This window comes from Polyodon spathula, chromosome 5 (genome assembly GCF_017654505.1).
Source record: "Polyodon spathula isolate WHYD16114869_AA chromosome 5, ASM1765450v1, whole genome shotgun sequence".
NCBI classification, from domain to species: Eukaryota; Metazoa; Chordata; class Actinopteri; order Acipenseriformes; family Polyodontidae; genus Polyodon; species Polyodon spathula.
In genome coordinates this window covers 29,426,933-29,447,794 of record NC_054538.1, presented here as the reverse complement: position 1 = coordinate 29,447,794, position 20,862 = coordinate 29,426,933, and the positions used below count along the sequence as shown (strand labels likewise).

At 37.5% G+C, this 20,862-nt stretch overlaps 1 protein-coding gene across 10 annotated transcripts in view; it reads left to right on the top strand.

Moving 5' to 3' along the window:
- Positions 1 to 20,862, top strand: part of lama2 (laminin, alpha 2) — a 118,489-nt gene that overhangs the window by 31,888 nt on the left and 65,739 nt on the right. For all 10 annotated transcript variants that reach the window (XM_041250266.1, XM_041250265.1, XM_041250264.1 and 7 more), the window contains exons 5-15: positions 2,187 to 2,366; positions 3,388 to 3,477; positions 3,598 to 3,715; positions 4,114 to 4,292; positions 4,478 to 4,577; positions 4,834 to 4,994; positions 6,435 to 6,575; positions 7,050 to 7,223; positions 15,747 to 15,848; positions 18,382 to 18,593; positions 19,314 to 19,425. In XM_041250266.1, the coding sequence (XP_041106200.1) occupies positions 2,187 to 2,366; positions 3,388 to 3,477; positions 3,598 to 3,715; positions 4,114 to 4,292; positions 4,478 to 4,577; positions 4,834 to 4,994; positions 6,435 to 6,575; positions 7,050 to 7,223; positions 15,747 to 15,848; positions 18,382 to 18,593; positions 19,314 to 19,425 (1,569 nt within the window). The remainder of the gene's footprint in view (positions 1 to 2,186; positions 2,367 to 3,387; positions 3,478 to 3,597; positions 3,716 to 4,113; positions 4,293 to 4,477; positions 4,578 to 4,833; positions 4,995 to 6,434; positions 6,576 to 7,049; positions 7,224 to 15,746; positions 15,849 to 18,381; positions 18,594 to 19,313; positions 19,426 to 20,862) is intronic.

The window sequence follows — 20,862 nt, the reverse complement described above, 5'->3', positions numbered from 1 at the left end:
TACAGGGTGCTTTACAAAATAAATATAAAAAAAGCCTGTGTCTAATATATAATCCAGCTACAAATAAACAGAGGTTTTCAAACAGGATTAAAAGATTTGGTTGTGCTAGCATTCCTGATATTAATCGGGAGCAAGTTCCATAGGGGAGGGGAATTATAACTAAATTCCTTGACTTCGACAGAGTTCAAACAAATTTTAGGGACTGTGTGGCAAAGTGCCCGCCCCTGTGTGTATTTTGAGTTATATGTTGTATGTTAATGTTGATGTATAGTCATTGGTACACGGGATATAAATGGGTCTGTGTAACATAAGTGTTTAAAATATATATTTGTATTTAGGCACGAGGATTGCACAGCACTTAATTAATTCACGTGCAGTTGTACCGAGACTCCAATTGAATGATTGATGAGCAATCGAGTCTCGGTACAGCTGCATAAAAGCAGCATGTTTTCACTCACTCAGTTGTTGTGTGTTCGGTGAGTGGAGAACGGGATTGGAGACGGAGATAGTAATAATAATTGTAATAATAATAATAGTTCAAATATCTGCTCACCGTGTTTTGTTTAGTGTTAGTCCGTTTTTGTTTCATCTCTTTGTTTTGGCGAATGTGCTGTGTCCTGTGTTTTTGTTTGTTTTGCAACCTTTTATTTTCTGTCTGACTGTGCACTATTAAATGCTGAGCGAGACCATTCGCTCAGCTCTACCCAACTCCAGCTCTCTGTCGTTTATTTCCTGGTTCCTGTTTCTGGTCTGATGTCCCCCACTCCGGCTGTCTTTGTGGCAGATTAAGATTAGAAAAGATTAGCATTTTCCGATCTCAGAGAGTGACCAGGGACATATGGGGTTAGCATAGCTTTAAGATAAGAAGTCCCAAGACCATGTAAGGCCTTATAGGTAATAAAAAGAACTAAATAATAATAAATAAATAAATAATAATAATAATAAATAATAATAATAATAAATAATAGCATCAGTAATAAAGCAAATTTGAATGAGATGGATGCAGTAATTGTATAAATTAAATATAAGAATAAAATCCAGATTAACTAGGTGTAAAATTCATGCTGTCTGATTTATTATTCATTAAGGTATACAGAAACAGTTTTTTTGTTTTTGTTTAAATGAGAAAAACACCCACCAACAATACTACTGCGAATCCAAAAGCTAATAAATGTTTCTACCAATTAGCTAATTAAACAGCAATGCAGTTTTTAAAGAAAGACATGTTAATGCTCAACAAGTATGTAATTTAACATCCATTAATGAGCTAGAGGCTGGGCGGGGATGAGAGAAACTTCTGGGGCCAAAAGGTTTCCCAATATGAGATTCAAGGTCCTATTTGAAAAATCTTCGATGGCCAGTCTCATGTCAACAAATATACGAGTACTTTAGATGGTGTAGTGCAGTAGTGCAGGTTATACTGAAGTTTTAGCTGTTGTAGTTCAATGGCCACAACATACAGTATGAAGTACTCTTTCTATGGTAGCACTGCTTCCATCTGACATTCAAGTATGTCGAAGCCTGTGAACAGACAGAGTTACCCTGGAGCTTAAGACCACATGTTATGATGTGCTGGAATGGAGCATTCGCTAGTGCCTGAACCAGAACACTCAGAGACTCGCCAAGTCACTTCAGCAAAAGTGGAACCATAATTGCTGTTGAGACCCTGTGAGATTCAATCCCATAGAAGCTGTGAGCGCAGCATGTGTAGCAGCTGGTTTTGGTCACACTCAATATCAAATTTCACTTCACGTTGATGTGGTATAAATAATGGTAATGTGAAGTTGAATTAAGCACTTTAACCATTTCTGCATCAATATTACCTCACTCCTGGTTTCCTTTAAATAATCATTATATGAAGTCCAATGCATGATATACACAAGGCAAATAAACCTGTCTCTGTAGTAACATATAGGAAATTGGATGTAGAATATGTTAAAAAGAAGTAAAAGCTACTTCTGACTGAGGACAGAAGTAAACAGTGGAGGTAGAATTATGTTAACCCAAGGTTTTTTAGTGAATCAAGATCTAGGGAGACTTATGGACTTATGCTGCCAAGAATGGCATTAACCTTCTAGCCATTCCCTGAATGGAGGTCAACAGTAGAAAGTATCAGTTAAGACAATGCTTAGAGTCTTATTAGTGCAATCAGATCTACTATTCTCTGTTACTGCTTGTTTGTTTAGATTCACACTTCCCTGATCAATGGAAGACCCAGTGCGGACGATCCTTCCCCTGTCTTGCTGAACTTCACGTCTGCCCGATATATTCGCTTTCAATTTCAAAGGATAAGGACACTAAATGCTGATTTAATGACATTGGCTTACAATGATCCCAGAGATGTTGACCCTATTGTTACTCGTCGGGTAAGATATTGGTAGCTCTAAGCGTGATTTAAGAAGAAATATAAGACATGTTAATTCTACACATACAGTTATCTTGCAAGGCAGAACATATGGCAGAAAGCAAAATGTGTCGCAATGGAATTCTGTTAATTTCCGAGAAACATTAACTTTATACAATTACTCTACACAATTACTACTTGTATTGTATTTCAGTATGTTACATGGCAATAATTGTAAAATATTACAAATACACATGGTTGTTCAATAACACACACAAAAAATCAAACAGCTTTAGATTTTTTCTGTTCAAACAAATAACAAATTTGAATCCTTTTAAAAATTCAGTTGCTTAGAAATGAATCATGAATATAGTATAATTTCCTAAACTACTAATTCAGTGGCTCAGAAATAAAATTACCACATACATCTACATTGTTTTCATTAATATTAAATAACTACTTTAAATATGATCAACTCTTAAAAGAGTATGCATATGCCAGTTTCATTTTTGCAGTTATTTAGCTGTTTGCTTGAATTGTATTTATTTGTTGATAGCTTCATGTAAGTTGTTTTGAGTACTTGTACCTAATATTCAGAATTAATGCAATTATCATATGAAAGTAAAATTATAAAATATATGAACAAATGTTTGTAGCAATTCACTCTCTAATGTTTTCAAAGCTGCTATAAAGAGATCAATTTCTTGGGGGGGAAAATGCCCACATTTTTTATATTCTTGAAATGGTTCATTTTGTTCTGAGTCACTGAATTGCAATACTGAAGTAGGTTTACTGAAAACAAATGTCAAAGCAAAAACTGGTTAGTAAGATAGTCACAAAAATGAACTCGGAAGGCAAATCGTTTTGCACAATCATGTCACAATATATTTGGTCACATTACTTTAAAAACATGGTTGAAATGCTTGTTTTGCTATGTTAATATGTTTAGTTCTGAATACAGGGATATTTAACAAAAGTGCACATATTCTTTGAAGTGTCATAGACCATTGATTCGTAACATATTTTCATTGTATTTTAAACAGTATTATTATTCTATAAAAGATATTTCGGTTGGAGGGATGTGCATCTGCTATGGCCATGCAAAAGCTTGTCCCCTTCATAATGAAACCAAGGTTAGTGTACTGTGTTTTGTTGTTGCCAGTGCCTTTTTGTGACTACAGTAAATTATTTGTTTTCATGTGCTTTTGATGATCATTATTCCAAAATATTAATGTGATTCTTTGTTTTAATAGAAATTCAGTTGTGAGTGTGAACACAACACGTGTGGAGAAAGTTGTGATCGATGCTGTCCTGGTTACAACCAAAAACCCTGGATGGCTGGAACATTTCTCACCCGACATGTGTGTGAAAGTAAGTTAATCATCAAATTTTTGTCAATGATATTGTTAATTACTTTTAAGTTATGTATTCACCACCTCTGGTCAACACTCCGTCACCTGACCAACATTATGGATCAGAAGTTGTAAAATCTTTGGCTTGAGTATCAATATGTCAATCTAATAACTGAACTGTCTTGTTCTTTAAATTGGGGACCAACTCATTACTAGTGATGTTCCTGTACAGTATATTTGATTGGTGAGATGTCACTTGAGGTATTTTTCAGTGTGCCAATACAAAACAATTCTCTTAGAAATGGTTTGTATTTTAAGGCATTTAAGGCAATCATTTCCAAAACAAACTGCCAGATCCACACTTTAGTCATGGACTGACTGCTCTCTAAAACATACTGTGGAATTATTTCTTCACAGAATGTAATTGCCATGGGAAGTCTGAAGAGTGCATCTATAATGAGACTGTAGCGAACAACAAGCAGAGTTTAAATGTCAATGGGGAATATAAAGGAGGTGGTGTCTGCCTTAAATGTATCAGCAACACTGCTGGAATAAATTGTGAGACCTGCACTGATGGATACTTCAGGCCAAGTGGGGTAAGGTGTTCAATCCTCTCTCTGTTTGTTTTAGTCTGGCGAGAAATATTCTCCTAAAATGATTTGTATTACCAATACTAAATGTGTGGGATTTAATCCAATAATTGTATAATCTGGTATAGTTTAACATTTTTTGTTGGTCTGTTTCAACTTGTGTCATTAAGAATGTATGCTAAACTTTACAGGTCACATCTTATGAACCTGATCCTTGTGTTCCTTGTTCTTGTGACCCAGATGGGTCATTGCATGACATATGTATAAAGGATGAAACAAAGGTTGAAGGAGGTAAGATACTTTTTTCTTTAGCTTCATTTCTTTGAGACCCTGACCACCCGATATTAATTTCAGCATTCTTGTTAGATCAGCAAATCCTATAGCGGGCGACATGTGTGTTCCCAAGATTTAGAACATCACCAAACTCAGGGGTATAGCTTAGTAATAAAACTCACTGACATGATAGGAATTCATGTTTTTGTTTACCAGTGCTTTGAATCGTTCAATGATCTGGCGTTATTAAGTTATTCTCTCATTTTCATGTTAGACCTGGGACCTGGCTCATGTCACTGCAAGCTTGGTTATGGTGGGAAGAAGTGTGACAGATGTGCCTTTGGTTATACTGGTTTCCCACACTGCATCCGCTGCAACTGCAGCCTCGATGGAAGCTTGAACACTGATCCTTGTGAGAAGCCATGCAACTGCAAGGTAGGCCAAAAATAATCAATTAATGAACATATTGCAGCTATAGATTTACGACACAACCAAACGTAATTATTGGTGTAAGGTTAAAATGCTAAGGCTGTAAATTCAAGCTGTTCGATTTCATTAGGGTAACTCTAGGCCTTTGGCATCACTTACTATAAATTAAACAATACCATCTATTACTGCTAGCACAGAATGGTTTACCGGCCAACGTAATGCCAAGTGCCTGTTAATACTTTAATAATCTATTTTATTACAATTATAAGCTACAGTAATGTGGTGGAATGGAATCTAGATGAATTGCCAAGAAGATTGCAAGACCCACTCAAGCTGAGAAGAAATAGACACAGTATTAGCTCAGATTGTTAACCATTCATTTCTTTAACTTCCTCGTCCAATTTGTTTGATTTGTTTTCTTTTTGCTTTGTATTTATGTTTCACAGTAAGAATACCCAGGGCTGATGCTCTTTTGCTCTGCTTTAATCAAGTTCAAGTAAATGTTTTTGCTAAATCTACCTTAGATGTAAACATATTATTATTATTATTATTATTATTATTATTATTATTATTTATTATTATTATTATTATTTATTATTATTATTATTATTATTATTATTAATTTCTTAGCAGACGCCCTTACCCAGGGCTACTTACACTTGTGTACAAAATAAAATACATATCAGTGCCTGCGTGTCTAGGCTCTGGAAACATTTATGCACAGACTGTCCCCTTAGCAACCATGATACATTCTTAGCAAAATCCATTTCTGCCCTCGCTGTTGCTATAGAACTGTGATATGTAAATATACTCGGAGCTCAGAACATGCTCAAGTTTCATGGCAGTCACTGACCCATTTTGTGTGACCTTGGATTAGTCAGTTGACCTCTTCCAGCCTTAGTTGCAGCTGTACATCTGGAATCTCCCCAGGAACCAGATGTATATCCAGTTCTTCTAAATACAGTTTATATGCCTCACTGGATTTTGAAATGTCACTCTCAGTGGTGACTGGCAATATATAGTGGTATCAAGATCGTCGAAAAGAACTTTACATGTTGGCTTGAAAAAAGTAATTAAACATAGGAAATGAGGAACACACAGGGAGCACAGTGCATTGCATGAAACAGGAGAAGGTAAGAAAATAGCAGACAGAAAAAAATAAATGACCATGTGTTCATGTTAAACATCAAAATGTTCCTCTGGTCTCTGACACCTGCAAATCTGGATAGAGCGCCAAAGCTAATAGTTGGGGTATAGGCAGACAGCCAAAGTGTAATACTTGTGTAATGAAAAGTACAACTTGTATTTACTGTTTATAGGAAAATATTTCTTGCTGACAGGGCAATAAAACATAAATTTATAAATTATTAAATGTGACAAATTAGCAACAAATGTGTGTTGTTTAAAGCATTGACATTTTCTGACATTGAAACCATTAAATTTCAGGAAAATGTTGAAGGGGAGAATTGCGACCACTGCAAACTAGGGTTCTACAATCTTCAGGGTGGAAATCCCAAAGGCTGTGAGAAGTGTTACTGCTCTGGCGTGTCCAGTGAATGCACAGAGTCCCATTGGACCTATAGTAATGTAAGAAATATGACAGGCTTAACTGTCTCATTTCCTTTATTTCACAATACATGTGGGGCTTACGTGGACAACTTTGCTTAACCCTTTCATGTTCAGAAAAATAAAACAAAACAACTATTTTATTACAGTTGTGAAACAGCTTCCAAAATATATTTTTGCGGGCAGCCTTACAGAGCTGTCATCTGATGTGAGCACACCTTGATTAATATTAGCATAGCTTGTTACTATGTGACAAAAGTTGGAAATGCAGTAAGAGGTGGGGTGGGAGTTTTATACAGCTTACATTTGTACAACAATATTATCTTTTTTAATACCTCATTGCTGAAGTGTTTTTTTTTTTTTTTAAATGTATTTGTTATTTTGTCTTTAAATTTCTCTGGAAAGGCAGCAGTTGATTTTGTTGTGAATAATGTAAAAGAATTTAGAAAATAAACAGTTTATATTCCAGGCATATCTTGTGATTTTAAATTGCAGGTGTCAGATATATCTGGCTGGTTTCTGACAGGACCACTGGGTATTAAGAAAGTCCATCCTGTCCAGGACTCGTATGATGGACTACAGCAACTCAGCATTAGCAATGAAGAAGCAAGAAAAGTGCTGCCACCACTTTACTACTGGAGTGCACAGCCTGCTTATTTGGGAAACAAGGTATACTTCATTTTTATTTCACAATCATTGGTACGTAGATTTTTAAACCAGAAAATGATTAATCACAGTATCAGCATTCTTAGATGCTAGTTTTCTTTGCGTAGTTAGTAATCGTGAGCAACATTATACTATTCCAGTACTAATATTAACATCTATTCAGCCAGTTTATCTATCTATCCTTCTTTTCTTAGGTCTTCTTCATTTACATGAAGGTAACAAATCCGATCCTCCGACTGAAATTATAGCCCCTTTCACACTGCCACTTCTACCCTGTAGGTCACAATCCCGCTCAGTTTGAAACTGTGTACCTGGGTCATACCCGGGTTAACCTGGGTCCCAGCAACCCACCTCAGGATGTGGGTTGACATGCTTTGACCCGGGTTGAGCAAGACAAAATGCATGACGGCCGACTAAATAACAAACGGCCACACCTGCATGGTTTCACTTCCGCAAGGAACATTTTTGTTTATTCTGTTTAGCCATATTATTGTTGCTTGAGACACAACATGAGCCAGATTGCAGCAGGGATGAAGAAACACTTGCTCTAATCAACATTTGTGCCCACGGTTCAATCCAGAGAAACTTGGATGCAAGCGTATCTAACAAGTTGCTTCCGCTTTTCGCGTAGCCGACCCACATGACACCGGGTCCTGACCCAGGTAGGTTCTGACCCGGGTAGAGCATGCCAGTGTGAAAGGGGCTTATGTCTGTCTCATAAAATGACAAATGGTAAAATTCAAAATGGTACTGCACCGTTTTTTGAACTTTATACAATATGTGGGCAGGTTTCTCATAAAAATAGTTTTCCATTTTAACATTTACTGTATTGTATGTGCTTTTCCTTGGTACTTTAACATTTTATCATGTTTTATGTCACTTCTTTGTTTATGCTACAGGGTTGGTAGTGAACCTGAAATAGCCAGTTGCTAAATATGCCTGTCATATATGTAAGTGTTGAAAAAAAAAAAATATCAGTTTACTGACAGAACTGCTAACTGCTTAGATTAATTGGCTGAGTTGTAGAATTGTAGAAAAGCATATCAAATTATTATATGACCTTAAAGCTTGAGCTTACATTTAAGTTAAACAATAAAATTAATAGGATTGACAGCTAGATATGTTTTTTTGATGTCTTAAAGAACATCTTTCTTGTTTCATTACATTATCAAATTTGGGAAAGAATGCCAAATGCAAATACATTTACTGTAATTCTTTGCAAATAGTGGAAACATGTGATGCTTTCTCCTGATGTCAAGCAGAACAATAATTATAACCATTTTATACTGTCCAGTTCTGCTCGGATGGCCTGTCATGATTTGTGTAAACTGAAGCGTACACATTTATTATGCTACGATAATGTTGAAAGCCCCAAACAATTACTTCTGTACATCTTAAATGCCATGTTTTATCATGTACAACTATAGCTCTTGTGACATTCATTACAATAAGCAGATTTATTTATTTATTATTTATTTTGTGCAATTAGGTTTGTTAATGTTGTGTAAATCTAAATGGTTTACAAATAATATATTTGAATCTGTTTGAAGTTTAAGATTGATGGATTTGGAAATGTATTTTATATTTAATATATTTATTTTTATAGAGTATTGTATTTTAAAGAATAAAACACACAAAACTTATTACAAGGTGCACATTAATTTCAGTACTTATTAGAGCTTATTAGGGCTGCAGTCTTTGTGAAAAAGGTAACTGCAGTTCAGGAAGAAAACCTCATAGGCTCATCACAATAGGATCTGGAGTTCTTTATTAAGTTGATTAAAATCATGTAAGCACTAATAATGAACAATTGCACCAATGGTCTAATTCTGTGATTGCCCAAAATGTGCTGCTCGGCACCTTCAGGGGTATCCGAAACGGAATTGCACCAATTATAGTGACTGACACTTCAGTGACATGTGACCTATCATGGGTAATAGCCTATTATGATGATAAATGAACCCATCTTTCAGGCTTCTGCCTGAGTACACTCTTCAGCAGTCTCACAGAAACTGGAGCTATTACCTCTCATCTTCAGATTGACGAGTGTGACAGCGGTGTGAGCAAGGTATGCATGGATAGATGCCAATGATTGTTTTACTCAAATGAATATACTTACAGTCGGAGAGGCCTGAAATGTGCTTTTCCGCCGCATTCTGACTTTCATTTAAATAAACACTATTCGCTCGAGTGTTGCTCCTTTCCTCATCATGTCCTGCTAATATGCTCATTACAGATGTATTCCTGAGGCAGCAATTGGAGAGGACCAAAGTCCAGGAAGTTTAACTGAAGTAAAATAGCATTATTGTGCCTTTTACTCTATTCTACAAGGTATTATCTTTTTGAAGGAGAAACCCGATCAGTGGTGCCCAAAGTGGGGGGGCACCCCACCCAGGGGAGCGTCAGTAAGGGAGGCACGACTATGACTGGAGGCAGTTCTCTAAAAAAAAATTTTTTTTTTTTAAAGAATGGAACATTTTAAATAAATACATAAATGACAGGTAATTAGTCCAAGTTATTACCTTTCAAATGAGCTGTTGACTCCAGGACTTGTATAAACAGATAAATTATGTTTGAAGTGGCAATTGTCAGTGAAACTGCAGTGAACAGAACCGAAATGGCAGCTTCCATGTATTTATATTTTAACTGTGTTTTTTTCCGGATTTAATGCAAATCATATTTTCATAGATTTAACTAAAAAAAGATCTGATTTATCTTAATACATAATTGTTAAGAGCAATTACAAAAAATGTGAATACAGATACGTTTAAGTACAATGTATAAAACATTGTTATAATTAAGAGCAGTAGTAGAATACCACAAAATATGGAGCAAGTACAAGATGATGCAAGTACTAGTACAATTGGGTGACATATAGTCCATTGTAATCGAGCATTGTGAGGTTTATAGATGCTATCTCAACAGGTGTGTCTGAACAGTCCCAATATCTTGGGGTAGGTTGTTCCACCACTGAGGGGTGTCAATCAGAGCACGTTTTGCCTGCTGAAAGAAAGCCCATTCATGACATCAACAGTATTAAGATTTTACTGTGCTTTATTCGCAATGTTTATTTTATCTGCTTTAAAAAAAATCATACTCAGGGCTCCGTTCAGAATTCCATGAACCTGCAACATCAAGTCCAAAATAGTGACATACTAATCAGCAACCTACCTCAGCCACTTGACGCTATTCTCTTCTGTAACAGGGCGAGGTGGGTCCTGTGTGTTTTGGACAAAAGGGGGGTGGGATATGTAACAGGGCGAGAAGCCCTGTACATGTATTTGTTTATTTTAGAACGGGGTACCGCTCCGCCCCTGTACAGTTTAGTATTTTGTGTTTGTTATGATTTATTGTATTTATATATGATGGCGTAGCCGATTGTTTTTTGTTTTGTTATTGTTTTGTTTCTGGCAGAAGCGAGATTAGGCAGCTCGTCCTCTGCCGGGGTGGAAATAAAAGCCTTGTGCAGAAGGTGGCTATCTCCCGAATTAATTAAGTGATCAATTTGTTACTAATCGGGAGATGGTCACCTGCATATAAACCTGCAGTGCTCTAAGTTCCGGGTGGCAGTGAAAGCGAACTGCCCAGCCTGACCTGTGTTTGGTGTTATTTGACTTGTTTTTTGTTTTTTGTTTTTATTTGGCTCTGTGAGCAAGTGTTTTTTTTTTTTTAATTAAAATATTTTATTTATTTTTTGTTATTTTAAATAAATGGCACACACTGCATCTTTTTGCAACTGCAGTTACTTTGTTTTTGTTCGTGCTTCTGGCCTGACGTCACCACACGGCTACCCTGTCACACGTGGTGTTCATTATTGGATCACCAGCGCCTCCTAGACTCAGGCCAGAAAAGGTACTGCAGTTTTTTTTTTTTTTTTTTTTTATTACTTGTGGAGTGAGGAAGAAGAGGATGGGGAAGAAGAGCTGCAAAAAGCAGCAGAGGCAACAGCAGCAACCACAGCAGAGAAAGAGGTGGTGGTCCTGGGTGCTAACTCAGTTTGGACCCCTGGACTGGGTGACGGAGCAGGAACAATGGAGGGTTGAAGGGGCCCCCATGTGCGGTGTCTGGTGGGGGGCGCTGAAGACTGGTTCTGGGTGGTGGACCAGTGGCCGTCTTTAGCACCCAAGAAGGAGGAGGTTGAGTGTCCACAGCTCAATAGCGGAGAGGCTGAACATCCACAACCCATGCCTCCACCAGCAGTGAAGGACTGCTTGCCGATCCAACATCCACCAGCAGGGGGAAAATACCTGCTAGTTCCGTCCCCCCTCCGTGGGAGGACTGCTTGCCGCTCCCACCTCCACCAGCAGAGGGAGAGTGCCTGCTGGTTCTGCCTCCACCCCCCACAGCAGAAAAGAGCCCCTGCCGCCTGCTGTGCCCAGCCCCCTCCACCAGAAGGGGAGGAGCCCTGAGTGCGGAAAGGAGAAACGTTCGGTCCCTTCCCTCTCCTCGTTGTTTCGCTCCTTTTCTCACTTTTTCCTCTCGTTCCTATCCTCCTCTGGTTGTGCCTGCTGAGGTGTAAAGAAACGTCGGTCCTCCATTTCCCTCCCCTCCTTTATTCGCCTTCTCCTCCTCTTTTTTTTTTCGGGGACGGCGGGAAGCGAAACGTCGGTCTTCCCCTCCTTTCGGGGCGGCGGAAAGCGTCGGTCCTCGTGCCAGAAGGGGAGGAGCTGCCATCTCCACCAGCAGGGGAGGAGCCTGCCGCCCTGCAGCCAGAAGGGGAGGAGCCCCTGCCGCCTTTGCAGCCAGAAGGGGAGGAGCCCCTGCCGCCTTTGCAGCCAGAAGGGGAGGAGCCCCTGCCGCCTTTGCAGCCAGAAGGGGAGGAGCCCCTGCCGCCTTTGCAGCCAGAAGGGGAGGAGCCCCTGCCGCCTTCGCAGCCAGAAGGGGAGGAGCCCCTGCCGCCTTCGCAGCCAGAAGGGGAGGAGCCCCTGCCACCTTCGCAGCCAGAAGGGAACCCTGACGCCTTCATCGTCAGGTGCGGAGCAGCAGGAGCTGCCTCTGTCTCTGTCACCGCCAGAGGGAGAGAAGCAGGGGCTGCCTCTCCCTGCACCCCTAGAAGGACCAGGATAGGATGCTGGCAGTCCTCAGCAGCCCCTACATATGCTGCTGAGTGGAGCATGGGGGAAAACCACCCGACCACAGAGGCAACGAAGAGGGTCAATCCCAGCACCCCAGCTAATCCTGGCTCCATCACAGGGAGAAGTGGAGCTCCTGTTGCCGCCATCGTCTTCCGAGGGTCCACTGCTGCCGTCGCCTCCCGAGGGTCCGCTACCGCCGTCGCCTCCCAAGGGTCCGCTACTGCCAGCTCATTACCGCCCAAGAATGCCTGCCTTGCACCGCTCAGGGTTGCCATGCTAGCTCTGCTCAGTGACGTCACACCCGTCCGCTCAGGGATGCCTGCTGCTCCGTATCGCCTGGGGTTGCCTGCAACTCTGCTTCACCTAGGGTCGCTCTCAGTTCCGGTGGGAGTACAGAGGAGAAGTACGGGAGAGCGAGAGGAGAAAGGAAACTGAAAAAAGAAAAACAAACATAGGAACAGTGAAAGTGAACTGCCCAGCCTGACTATGTTTGTGACTTGATTTTTGTTTATCTTTTTTATTTGGCTCTGTGAGCAAGTGTTTTTTTTTTTTTTTGTTAAAATATTTTATTTATTTTGGTTATTTAAATAAACAGTGCATACCGCGTCTTTTTGCAACTGTGGTTACTTTGGTTAGTGCATTCTGGCCTGACGTCACCACACGACTACCCTGTGACATCTTCAAAAACCTTTTCTCTCTTTTCAGTGAATATCACAATGGATTACATACATCTGGATCAAATATAAAACAAATATAGCTGGATTTACAGCAGTATATAATAGAGTTATAGGGCAGCAAGCCTCTATGTATGGGTTATACAACAGTTAAAGATTATTTCATATGAGATCAATATCAATTAAAGAATCTTGTGGGAAAAGTTGTGTTTTTTATTTGTATTTACATTATTGTTAATGCAACTTAAAATAAAGCAATACCAGAATATTAAAGCATCTTTTTTCTTTTTTAATGGTACAGCAGAATTTGGTGTATGTGCAAACAACAAATCAACATACAAAATTTAGCAAATAAATTGCAAATAAGTAGTGAATGATTTAGACTTGCTCTTGCTAAACTCTTCCATTGGGCTGAGTTAAAGCAAATGCAGACCTTTCTTTTGAGTCATAAAATGAACATTACTTTTTACATATTCATAGTTCCTAACATTAGGTAATTTCCTTTCACAAAAAAAAAAATGGTGCAATTGTAATTGGAGTAAAGAAAATGGAGATAGATGCAATTGCATGATGTCATGGCTTGATAAGATTTTGAAAAAAAAAAAAATATATTTGTAAAGAAAAGCATGGTGTAAGTCATTTAAATTGGAACAGATTCCTATTTATTTTGAAATAACTGTTTCAGTTAAGATATACTAAATCAGTTGAATTATTGCCCTCACCAGTGGCCCTGTTTCATGTTTATTGTACAGTATATTGATGTCCATTTTAATTCGTACATTCTAGTTTTTATTTCAGGATTATTACAACAAGCTTTTTCATTTTACTTTTACTTTAGACTAAATAGCACAGTGAACACGTTCCCAGTTGGTTATAGTTTAAGCAGGGGTAAAGAAAATCATCTGTTCTGTTCCTTTCAATATTAAAACAAACATGACATAGCAGAAAGGATGTTTAAATGTCAAACTTAAACCGAGTTGTTATAAATAAATATAACAACTGCATTGTTTTCAGGACCTCTTGGAAAAATCTTGGATCCTGTTTTCAGAAACTCAGCAGAGGGTCAGCTATACACTGCCTGATCCCAACTTTATTTCCACTTTTGCTGTGTCTTGTAAAGTACAATTTGGGTGGATCTTTATCCTGAGGAAATCTACCAGTTGTGGTGTCTGGAACATGGTTTCTAGCCTGTACTGTACAGAATATTTTATTGTACTTTACAGTTTATGTCATATCTAAGGGGACAATAGCCTCTAGATGTCATCAAGTTTTTCTTTGTACATTGCTAACTGTCTGTCTGCCTGTCTGTCTGTTTATCTAATACCAATCTTTGGATCGTAGATCTGATGTTATTCACTAGAATAGGTTGTCATGGCATGTTTTCAGATCTGACCTTCAAAAGAGTGTGAAGCCCCTTGTGATACATTAAGAAAGTTTGAGCTGAAGGTGATTTATTGTGTTTGCCAGCAGTTAATTATCATGTGTTTTAAAACATGTCTTAAGAACCTAATTAAAGGCTAAGGGCTTAACCTGAGAGCTGATTGTAAAAAACAATGTCTGTTCCTTATACAAGCATTGTAAAGGCAAGGTTGTAGCACTTGTATTTGTGTCATTTGCCAGTGCTAAGATTCATGAAAGACACTTTTCTGTACAGCTAACCTAAATATATTGTATACAACAATGCTTTGACGTCAGTAGAAATCCAAGAGATGTTATTTTGGGTTGATAAAACATTACTTTCACAAACCCCGCAATAATGTGTAGCTGAAATATGATCAATGCCAAACAAATTCTAGCATGCAAAAAATGTATGACTCGAGTCATGCATACATTTTTCAAATTTTAATCAAATGAGCAGTACAGTCGAGGAGCAATATGCGTGTGCGTTCTTTGTCTGGTAGGGTACATTTTATTATATTTTAATCAAAACTGTTTATGGGGTGTTTTATTTCTAGTGGCATGGCCCATTTAAGAATATTTGGGTCATCCTTGTTGCCAAGTCAGCAGCCACATGGCGTAACAATGATGATTACAGCTAAGGAGGTTTGCTTCTACTTCAAGGCAGATTTAAAATGTAGCTTTTCCTGGGTCAAATCTCACACTGGCTCTATTTATTTAAGGTGGAGATTCCCTAGAGCTGAACATTTGGATCCCAGCAGGGGTTTCTACATGTAAATAATGCTGACTTGAAAAGTTGCCTCCTGTGGAAATGAAAAATGAACTTCCTGCCCTGGTTAGACCAAAAACCGCCGTAGAGGCAAACTTTGATATGCTGTTTCGGCGGAAGGTTTTGCACTTACTTTTTGGAAGGGTATGAAAAAGAGGGGAGGGGTGGCTTGTCCTTACCCAGATAAAAGTTTACGTGTTGCTGTTTACCATGCCTTTTCCATTCCATTTGTACTACATACTATGCATTCCTGTTCTTTATAATACTTTTAACCTGATGTTAGACATGCCAAGACTCACTCATTTTAGGAACGTATTTCTGAGTTTCCGAGTTTTGAAAAATAAAAATGTCTAAAGCAGTAGGTGGATTTATAGTTGAAGCCTGTATTCTTTCTTGCATACTATTACAGTTTAAAGTAATATAATTCAATGTAGGACCGTAAGCAACTGCTTCAGCTTACACTATACCCTGCAAATTACACAGTGTAGTGATCAAGAGTTTTTACTTGGGCTTGTAACAAATTAAAAGTGTGTTGGTAGGCTGGAAGGGTTTATAGTCATAAACTGTTCATTGCTTGAAATATTAATACCTGAATTGTATTTCTTTGCAGTTAGCAGCATATGGTGGAAAGCTGATTTACACAGTCTCCTACAACATCGTAGGAGTGGATAAAGCAGTCCAGGCAACAACTCATACTGACGTTATTATAGAGGTGGGTACTCACGTTGTTTATGGTATGTAAATTCTGTAGGTACTACATCTCACATGCTTTCAAGCACAGTGATATTTGACCAGATAAGGTGCTGAGCAAGATTTGAAGGGGTTGTATAATCATTTGAGATTTTGCAATTTCCAAAAACCTGGTGGGAGGGGGAATGTAACAGAATTTCGTGTATAGGTTCCAGCTAGGTTCTAATGTGGTGTTATAAAAGTGATGATTAGGCACATTTTTTTTTGCAGAATTGATAATATAAACTACTGTACAGTTGGTATTTTTCCACAACATAGAGTAGATAACACTAAGTTGTTATTCACCTTTAATATTACAGGATTTTAATTGGCACACTAGCAGATCAAAGACAAAAACAAGAACTAATAAAGAGAATGACTAATATAAACAGAAAGAAATAGCACATAACTTATTTAAACCATTTCAGAACTACGCAATATTGTTTCAGCTAGGTAATTTAAAGTGATTGTTGCTGACAAAGTAACTCTGTAAATCGTACATGTTGTGCATTTTCTAATGTGTACTTTCATCATGTATAGGAAAGAGATATTAAGAAACAGAAAATACTACATTTTAATGCAAACTTTACAAATATAACAAGGAATAGTTAGTAAAGCACTTTTATATATTTGTTTGTTTATGTATTCTTTAAACAATGCATTTGCTTTTTAATAAGCAGGTTCAATACTCAGTTGGGCTGTTGTGTTAACCTACAGCTAACATGCCCTCTGACTAAAACTTCTTTAGTCTAATTTCAATCAATAGCATTTGGTATTTGTAAACCTAAAGGAGAATTTTCATAGCATTTTTTGCTAATAATAGCTTTTCCAACTTCTGTTCATTATGTTGCTTTTCCTTGTCAACCAGTGGTGGATAATAACAATGGCCCACTTGTTACTTGTATGTTATTTCAGTTGCTGTTATGCTTAACAAACATGTTACATATGAAATTGCTCATTGACTGGTTCTTATTAGTGCAACAGCCAATAAAACTATATTGAGCTTCTGTGGCAGGTAGGACATGTGAATGCAGAATGCAAATCACACACACACACACACACACACACACACACATATATTTATATATAGTATGTTTGCTGTTTCTCTAAAACAGTAGTAGTAATATTAATAATGGTAATTAAAAAGGTTAACAAGAAGAAGAAACATAATTATATATTACACTTTATAAGAATATTGACATTTTTGTTTATAATTTTTTAAAACAGATATATTTTTGTTTTGGGGGTTGTTATGTACTGTCACAATGTTGAAGTATAATAGGAAACAAGTCAGTTAGTGTGTCCATGTTTCCTGGCATTTGCCTGCAGCAGCAGTGCCAAAAAAGTGTGGAGAATCAGCAAACATAGTTTTTACAGAACATTTTAAATAAATAAATACATAAATGACTGCTAATTAGTCCAAATTATTACCTTTTAAATGAGCCATTTGTGATCACTCTAGGACTTGTAGAACTGGAGAAATAATGTTTGAAGTGGCCAGTGTCAGTGAAACTGCAGTGTTGGCTTCCTTGTATGGGGCCCTGTGGCGGGTGCCCTGCCCCTGTGTGTAGTATGTGTTATATGTTGTATGTAGTGTGTTATTGTTGGGGTATATGTATTGGTGCATAGGATATAAATTGGGCTATGCGTTGTAATATGTATTTAGGCACAGGGATTGCACTTCACGTGCAGATATAATGTGTATTAGTATGGGAGCACAGACTAGTTCTAGCACAAATTAGTTCACGTACTGGGATTCAAGTGAATGATAGTAATTGAGTGAGTAATTGAATCCCTGCACATCTGTATATATAGAGGGTTGGGTGTTCATGAACGGAGAATGAAGGAGAAAATAATTAAAAATAGAAAAACTAACAATTGCTACGCGTGCTGGAGCACCAGCACGATGCTTGTTTTGTTCAGTGTTTTGTGTTTTCTTAAACATTTTATTTGTTCATTTAATAAACCGGTGCCAGTAGCAGAGTCACAATTCATTCACTACTCTGTGTTTCTTCCTGGCCTGACGTCACTGCATGAGTCATCCTAGTCACAGACGCCAACTGAAAAAAAAAGCAAGAATATTTTAACAGTGTTTTTAATGTAAATCATGTATTTATTTTTCTAGATTTAACCAAAATAGTTCTGGTTTTAGCTTAATACATGCAATAAAATGTATGCTAAGTAAGGGGGGTGGCATATAAAAAGTTTGCGCACCACTGGCCTACAGTATGTGATTGACTGGTGTGCGTTTCATAGGTGATTTTATCATTCATGTTCCTGAAGGATCACACTCATTAAACTTTCATATATCAAGACTGGAAATGGCTTAAGCACCAACAAATGCACTGAGTTCAATAGTTTGAACACAAAGATGTGCTTAATTTACAGTAGGTTGGATCTTTAGAGTGGACTTCATGCTGAGCTACAGTTCTAAACCATTCATACTGAATAATCTGCCCTTGCATTGTAGTCTTTGCATTGCTTTTTAATTTTCAAAATTATTGCTGTTTATATAGGGCAGTGGGATGAGAATCATGAAGAGCCAGCATGGAATCCAGCTTTATCCATTTGAAGAACGAACAGAAGTAATTGTATTGCACCCTGAACATTTTAAACACCAGAGAACCGGCTTGCCTGTTAGCAAGAAGGACTTCATGATGGTTCTAACAAATGTGACTCATCTGCTGATAAGAGCCTCCTACAGCAATGAAAATGATGCCATATGCAGGTAAACAGTAGTTTGGATGTAGGGTGAGGTTTTGAAAGCGGGAGCGTGCAGAAAATACTAATGAGAGGTCTTTTTCTCCAGTTTCATTCCTGAGAATCATATTTCTATTATAGTAAGCACTTGAAATAATAATAATAATAATAATAATAATAATAATAATAATAATAATAATAATAATAATATAAAATGCTAAATACTTACTGTATAGGAATATGAAAAAGCAGACATAATTTCTAACCAGGGAACATTAATGTTTAGTGATTCATTGTAAGTAAATAAATAAATACATTATCATTGCAAACGTTGTGCAATGCGTCGCATTTTTACACAGTTCGGACTGTCATGCATATTACAGATACAAAGTAAAAGGGCTTGCATTGTACACATTTGCCGTCATTAAAAGCCTTATCGATATTTGTGATAATTATGAACTGAAATATAGGTATGATGCATTGTTGTCCATAATTAAGTGAAAGGTTATGAACTACAGTGTGCAACAACAAATACTTGATGTACAAAAAAGCTTGTATTAATGTTATGATAATATAAAGGGTAAGGAAAATATATTTAAATGTTTGTTATACATAAGCAGATTTTTTCTTTACCTTTTATTTGATAGCTTTTACCCTAGTCTCCAGGGCTTGGTCAATAGTCCAGATATTTTATTGTTTAATTTAATGATCATGTTTTTTTTGTTTTGTTTTTGTTTTTTCCGAACAGGTTAAGTTCTGTCAGCCTTGAAGTAGCTGTTCCATATTCAAGCGACACAGCTGTGGCAACAGCTGTTGAAATATGTAATTGTCCTCCTGGCTACACTGGTACTTCTTGTGAAGTGAGTGACCCCTACAGCCTGTTTTAAAAAAAAAAAAAAAAAACAGCAAATAAACATGAGGCACAATTTGGAAGAAAAGTGCAAAAGCATATTTTTTGAGAGAAATAAAACAATTACAATGCAGAACTAGCACGAATCAAACACATTGCAAGAAGTATTTTTTTTTGTGCTAGTTTTATACTGTTGAAATATATTTTATTCCTCTCAGTATATAGTCTGACTCTGCCCGTTTAAAAAAAAAAGATCCCTCAGACACTTCTGAAGTAATTTCCATCTAACATAGAATGTAATATTGTTTATTCTTAAAAATGTTCAAATAAGCTAACATCTTGCATGTAACTGTAATGTCACTCAAAGGATTATTACAAGTATTATGATTTTGCAAACCCACTGCAGCCTGTAATACTGCTAATATCTCATGAACCATATACATATACATACATACATACAGGTATACATACATATTCTATGATTTCTTAGGTCAAGTTCGATCATGGGTGTGCACCATTTACTATTGGGGGATGCTTTGTTTTTGTTCACAGAAACTCAGATTTATGCATCTGTAAGGCATAATGAATTTGTTCTAACAGGAAGATACTATGCTAAATTTATCAATGCTGCTTGATGATGAGATAAAACTGCACATTCATCATGTTAAACAAAAACAACAACAAAAAAAATAAGATAAATCAGTGTAAAACAGTAACATTCTATACAGGAAAAAATATGTACATTAATGCTAAAAATCTTACCATGTTGAAGAACAACAAAAGTATTGCCTTTTTATTAGGCAAACGACATTCACAAAATACATGTGTCTACATTTTTGCAGGTACAGAGTAAACAGGAAAATAAAATGTTCAAGGGTTGATGGCCCATTATATGATGACAGATCTTTCCTCTTTGGAGTAGTCTTCTGTAGTTTTATATAAAATACACATTTTTGGGGGCTCCCAAGTGGAGTGCAAGATGTGCCCTATAGCCTGGAGATCACAGGTTCGAATCCAGACTATGTAACTGCCAACCATGACTAGGGGTTCCTAGGGGGCGTTCCTAGGGGGCGGCACACAATTGGCCGAGTGCCGCCCTGGAAGGGAGGGCTTAGGTTGGCAGGAGAATCCATGGTTCACCGTGCACCAGCGACCCCTGTGGCCGATAAGGTGCATGCGGCTCTGCGGTGGAGCCATGGTTTAAATTGTGTTATTGCTTGACTGAAATAATACTATTTGTGTTATACTGTACAATTGTGTTTTATGGAGCAAATAAACAAATAACACAGTAAACCTGAAAAAATATGGCCAGAGCAATAAACATGAGCAAATTAGTTGAATTAGAAGCAATGATATGAGCATACAATGGCTGAAAAAAGGAAAATATCTAGATAGAGGCCCATACAGTATGTTGTTGGCCTATGTTGTTGTGGATACATTTGTTGTC